Here is a 6746-nt window from a genome sequence, read left to right as displayed (position 1 = left end):
AATACTACTAATCAATTATAATACCAATTTTCCCAAAATTCTTTTATAAAAACATCCCTTACAATTTCTATCATAATTTTCCAATATATAATTTTATTTATATATATATACATTTGGGAAAATTTTGAATAACCAAATAAAAATATAATTTATTTCTCAAATAATTTATTTAATTAACTCCTTAAAAATTAAACTAATTGGATATGGAAAATAACTCATTTGTTTGTCTAACATAAAAATTCAAAATTTGTATTTAAATCATTCCAATTAAACCGAATAAAAATAAAGCTAAAATTAACTTAAATAAAAACTCATTATTAAATATATAAAAATTCGGGGTGTAATAGAGGAGATTTCAAAGAAGAAGGGAGACTGAAAAATCATAAGAAAGTCTTGTATTCTTCAAGTTCTGTGCAGATCATTAGAAATGTAGTGAGAAAAGAGTGATTGAGAGTGAGAGAGAAAATCTTTCCTCTTGTATTCTACAACTCTTGTAAGTTATATTTCTTTTTAAAGTTTTTATTTCAAAGCTTGTATGTTTGTTTATTAAATAAATTTTTTTTATTTTCTTCTATTCATTGTGCATATTCTATAACAAATGTATGCTTTATGCTTGCCTCGTCTGAGGATCCTGCACATCAAAAATTTATTCATTTTCATAACAAGTAACAAGTGTATACTTTGTGCTTACCTCGTCTGAGAATCCTGCACATCAAAACTTGTGTTTACTTGGCCACAATAGAAAATGTAAAAGAGCTCAATTAAAGTCTATATACCAAGTCAATATTCATATAAAATTAGTGTCCTACATACAATGATTAGAAAAGGAAAAAGAAAAGAATATAAACTAAAATTGAGTAGTGCTCTCCTCTTTATTTTTATTGTTATACTTCAAAATAAATAAATACTAAAAATAAAATAGATTATCTAAATCTTTATAGCTATTTGTATTAGTTCAGCTACTAGTTTTTGAATTTTGCTATAATACCATTCTGGTACATTATATTATAAGTCTATTTTTTAATTATAGACTATTAATTAATATTATTTTAAATAATTTATTTATTTAATATATTTTTCTACTAATATTTATTGTCAATGAATTTATATAATAATTTTTAATTATTTATATGAGTCAAATCTTATTGTCGTTAAGTACCACTAATTAAATTCTAAAATAGATAAAAATATTTAATAAATATAAATGATATATTTAATTGATCAATAATTAAATATTATATAATTGACTAATCTAATATTTAATTACGTTAATAAATTATTAAAATTAAAATAATATTAATATTTATAGATTTATATGGCACCATACATCTATGGTACATTAGAATGACTTCTAGTTTCTTACTCACTTTTGTTAACAAAATGTTAACTAGTTGCTCATTAATTAATAACATATATTTTTATAATTAATAATAAATAAATTTAATATATCATTACAAAATCAAGATTTCATATATATTATAAACATATATCAATTTTATTTAAAAATTTACACACTAGTGATTTGATTTTAATAAAGTAAAATATAACAAAGAACTGCTTTTTTATTTTTCTAAATTAAAGTATATATATATATGTGTGTGTCTAGGAGATGACATTGTTAAAAAGAGCTCAAATTTTAATTGCAAGTATGTGTACCAAGTCAATATTCATGTAAATTAGTGTCCTACATACCATGATTAAAAAAGAAAAAAAAAAGCTCTTCAAAAAAAAAAGGAAAAAAAAAAGAGATACAACAAAAGAATATAAAACTAAAATTTAGTATTAAAAAGAAAAAAAAAAACACACGGTGCTTTCCTCTTTATTTTTATTATTATACTTCAAAATAAACGAACAGTAAAAATAAATACATTATGTAAATCTTTTATAGGTATTTATATTATGTAGTGTAGTTACTTTCAAGTTGTATTTCAATTAGGATTCTTATTAGATAAATTATGTAATATTGGAACTATCAAATTTCAATTTGATTAGGACAATAGTTCAGGAACCGACTTGTCCAATTAATACTGTATATAATACCCTAAGTCGTCTCCCTCAATTTGCATCCATCGTTAATTTCTCTGTTTATGTCTTATAGATTTCCTTCATAACTGTTCTATATATATTTGCTGGTGAATCTTTGAAGAAAGATGGAGAGTGTCGGAAATGCATACGTTGAATGTGAAAGTGACGATTATCCTTTCATATATTTGGTTGATGAGGTTATGGATGAGGTTAAACAAACTACAAAAATCATAACCCAGGTAGAAGACAAGCTCACTGAAAGAGTCATTGAGGAATTTATAATGTTCCATGCTAATAAAAGGAATAATGCATCTCCTTCTTCTTCTTCTCGCGTAAAGGCTGAAGAGAATGGTGAACCCAGGTTTGGTGAAATAACAAAGAAAAAGAGGAGCGGTGCACGTAAAAGAAAGAGGGTTGTTGAAGAAGGAAACTGGCCTAGCCTTTCTGCATGCACAACTGAACACCAACAGAGAACTGGCATTGCCGAAGTTAGGGCTGGTCCTCCAGAAAGGTGCTTTCAACTTAGTAATGATGTTGGGGTGAATGATCAGAACTTGTCGAAGAAGAGGAAGATGAATAATTCTGAAGAAGTGGCATGGCCAAGTGTGTTAAGGAGAACAGTAGAAGAAAAGGGTGGTTCTGAGGTAAATCTGTTAATAACAAAGAAACTGACGAATACTGATATAGCCAAGACCCAAAATAGGGTTTCAATACCTTTAAATCAGGTGAAAAATAATGGGTTTTTGAGAGATGAGGAGATTAGGACGCTGAATGAACGCGATGGCAAACACTTGAAAGGAATAAATGTTATGTTCGTAGGACCATCTGAATCTGATGATAGGAAGGGGATCGAATTATCCTTAAGGAAGTGGAATATGAAGAATAACAGCAGTTATAATTTAGCGACTGGTTGGTATCCCAAAGTGGTCACGAACAACATGAAACTTTTCCAAAATAATCCCACTGTTCAGTTTTGGACATTTCGTTGCAATGGTGATCAGCTCTGGTTTCAACTTGTTATTGTTAAGGATGAAGAAGATGGTGCCAACAGTAATCCTAGCACGAACGGGGATCATCAGACAGCAACATCAAGTACTCCTAGCACCGACGGGGATCATGAGGCAGCCACATCAAGTACTCCTAGCACCGACGGGGATCATGAGGCAGCCACATCAAGTAGGGATCATGAGGCAGCCACATCAAGTACTCCTAACACCAATGGGGATCATGAGGCAGCCACATCAAGTACTCCTAATACCAATGGAGATCATGAGGCAGCCACCAACGGGGATTATCAGGCAGCCACCAACGGGGATCATCAGGCAGCCACCAACGGAGATCATCAGACAGCCAAATCAAGTTCTGATAATGTCACTGTATTTCAACTGTGTGTGCCTGCAAGCACATAAGTTAGGCCATTGAGTTTTCTTTAAATACCAACGTAGAAGAAGGCATTTTTAGAAGAAGGCATTTTTTATGTAAAGTTATAATTTTTTTTTATTAAAGATATAGCATATAGCAGATCCAATTTAGGGACATTACTATTCCATTTTCAAATAAAAGGAACTCAGAGGAAAAAGCAATTTTCTCTAAATAATTGCCAACGTGAAGACATGGCATGGCATTGTGTTTTGACTTTTGACCATGTGTGGCCACTTCTGATTTTGACTATAAATCTTTTGTTTTTCTGTCAAACGACGCCGTTTTTCAGGTCTACACATAGCAGCCTCATTCAGACGGAGCTTGCAACAATGGCGTTGAGATTTCCTACAGAGCTTACGGCTATGGACCAACCAAAGTCCTCCTTATCATAGGTATGTCCTCTATTCTTCTTCTTTATTGATTTTATTTTATTCTTTCTTCAGTCATTTTGGAATTTGAATGGATGATCCAGATTAATGAACCAGTATCTGGAAAAAGAGCAGTTTTTAATTGATAGCTTTTTTCAAAAAAGTAGGTTTTTAAAAATAAATTTAAAAATTAATCTATGAAATAAAAGAAAAAAATCTAACCCTGCTTCTCTAATGTTCAAAACAGCAATCCCAAACTGGCCATTAGTGAATGAAGGAAGCAATAAGACTGAATTTGTGGAGTTGTGATTATTGGTTGCAAAACCAAAATTATGGCAAAAGATGCAATTGCTTTACTAGATCATCTGGGCATTCAGTGGGTGAGTCCTTATATTTAGTAAACGTGTTCATTTTTACCTTGTATTTGTTTGCAATACTTAAAAGTGATATACAACACTTTTTATGATAGAATATGGGAAAATTGAATTTGTTCTTTATCAATATTGAAATATTTTCATCAATTGATTTTTATGTGTTACTTCTGAAACATGTGCAATGATAGCTTGCAAGTTAGCAGCAATGGTGCCTGAAAGAATTTTATCTTTGGCATTGCTTAATGTGACTGGTGCAGGTTTCATATGCTTACCCAAGGTATTATTATTTCCTTCTTCTAATTGCAAGAGTTGATTAGTTACATTTCTCTTTGAATCGCAAAATATGGAGTTTTTTTATATTTCTAAATCTTGCAACCTCTTTTTCTTTTTCAAATTTTTACTTTCTTAAAGCAGATAAAATTATTTGGAAATCAGCTTGAAGGGGTCTGTCATATGCTTTTGCTATAGTTCATGTTGCAATCTGTTTATGTGGTAGGAAGAAAGCTTTAGAAAGACTTAGATAAGAACTGATATCTACTCATGTGCTCTTGTTCTTTTGTTGCAATCTAAGAAGTTTTACTTATGTAGTACATCCAAGTCTACTCAAATCTTAGGTGATGCCTCTAGCCTATAGAGTTTGAAACTGCCTAGACGAGCTCAAGCTGTTTATGCAAAGTAAAATCTACTAAATTGTGGATTCATGGTATGCGTTTCCAAATATCAAATCGTGCACAATAACATATAAAACTAATAGAACATTATTTGACAACTGCTATTGTAGTGAAAGAGGACCAACTATGTGGTTGAATTTGAATAAGTGGGCTCAGAAATCTTCAGTCAGCTTATAGTCAGACAGATGCCTTAGATATCAAAGCATGGCAGTTTTACATGTTGACTTCACAATGTGGATTAGTTGTCACTTATCTATGTGGGCTATGTTCATGTCAAGGCAAATTTTCTTAACTTTTGTGGTTTTGCTTGTGCTGACCACAAAAGTGCCAGAGTTTTATAAGGCAGCTTCTGTTGAGAGGTTAAGATTGACTTGGGTTTCAAAGTGGATCTTGATATTAAAATGACACCAAGGATGTGGCAATCCCGGTACTGAGCCAAATTTAATTGGATCAGAATTCAGTTTGATATTCTCTATATGCATGTACTGAATTTGACAACCTTGAAAAAGGGTTCCAGTTGGCTTTTACCAAAACGGATATAAAAGCTAGATTTTTGGTCCTCAGTATGAATCTTAGGTTCTTTGTGTACTGGCTTTTGTTTACTCTCATTTGAACACAATATCAATGCAATTAAGGCTTTATCTTACCAATTCTAAGCAACTCGTCGTGCATTACAAAATTCTATCATAATTGATACCCTTGGTTTAAATTCATAAAAATATAGAAAATCTCTCCTCCCACAGATTTTAGTAAAAGAATTATATGCTTTTATTAAATCTATAGTGTTCAATATTTATTATGGCTCATGTCACGACCCACTTTGTGGGCCCGTGACCGGCACTAGGGAATGGGTAGGCTTAAGGCCACCAAAACCCGTAGTAAGCCTTACCAACCCGCAAAACCAGATATACAATTATCAAAATATAAAGTAGTCATAATTGTCTTGCATAATAAATCATCATACTACCAACAGGAGTCAGAAAGTTATATAAATTTTAAAATTTCCTACTGCGGATACTCTAGAGTAAAAATGACAAGTATAGAAGTACAAGATAATTACAAAAGTCCGAAGAAGAAGAAGTCGGACTGTCGAATGTGCGATGGCGAAGGTCTTTAACTATCACCTGAAAAAAATTATAACTGAGACTGTCAGTCTCGAGAGTGAGTCAAAATCAAATAATCTAAGGACTATTGCAACCTTCACATGATATATTAATTATTCAGAACAATATACTATTTTCTGAATATAATTGCAATCATAATATATAATCATACACCATAATAATAAAATGATAAAAGAAGAGAGTGTAAATAAATAAAGACATTTTTACTTTCACGGGACGTGTGGCTAAGTAGAACCCTAACCCCAAATTCTAACCGCCATTTTGGCTCTCTTAATCCAATAAGATCGCTCGAGAGCAATGCTCGACCAGGGACCTTACCTCCACCGGTCACTTAAGTATCCAAATAAGAAATCTAGTAGCCATTCGGCTCTCTTAATCCAATAAGACTGGCGCCCCGAGAGCAATGCTCGACCAGGGACCTTACCTCCAGTCTGGTCACTTAAGTATCCAAATAAGAAATCTAGTAGCCATTCGGCTCTCTTAATCCAATAAGACTGGCGCCCCGAGAGCAATGCTCGACCAGGGACCTTACCTCCAGTCTGGTCACTTAAGTATCCAAATAAGCCGGCGCCCCGAGAGCAATGCTCGACCAGGGACCTTACCTCCGGCAATTTACACAAATCAGCCCAAAAAGCCATGCTCGACCAGGGCAAACCCATAAATATCTTATTACATGTCCATGATCATTACCGGTGTACACACGGTCCTGATGTAACCCATCAGGCGGCATGTTCTACAAGCCACATTTCCCAATTCGCAATC

The 6746-nt window shown here is 32.6% G+C and overlaps 1 protein-coding gene across 1 annotated transcript; it reads left to right on the top strand.

The window, feature by feature from the left end:
* Positions 1-1854: 1854 nt before the first annotated feature.
* Positions 1855-3848, top strand: LOC125371086. Its single transcript, XM_048379029.1, has one exon. It carries the CDS (start codon positions 2151-2153, stop codon positions 3432-3434), a length of 1284 nt encoding a protein of 427 aa, XP_048234986.1. The 5' UTR covers positions 1855-2150; the 3' UTR covers positions 3435-3848.
* Positions 3849-6746: the final 2898 nt, after the last annotated feature.

Source organism: Ricinus communis, chromosome 1 (genome assembly GCF_019578655.1).
Source record: "Ricinus communis isolate WT05 ecotype wild-type chromosome 1, ASM1957865v1, whole genome shotgun sequence".
NCBI lineage: Eukaryota > Viridiplantae > Streptophyta > Magnoliopsida > Malpighiales > Euphorbiaceae > Ricinus > Ricinus communis.
Note: the sequence above shows the minus strand (reverse complement) of the source record. Positions and strands in the feature narration are given on the sequence as shown.

Excerpts from the sequence above, each read along its gene's own strand:
- LOC125371086 (XM_048379029.1), top strand. The coding sequence starts at position 2,151 with ATGGAGAGTGTCGGAAATGCATACGTTGAATGTGAAAGTGACGATTAT.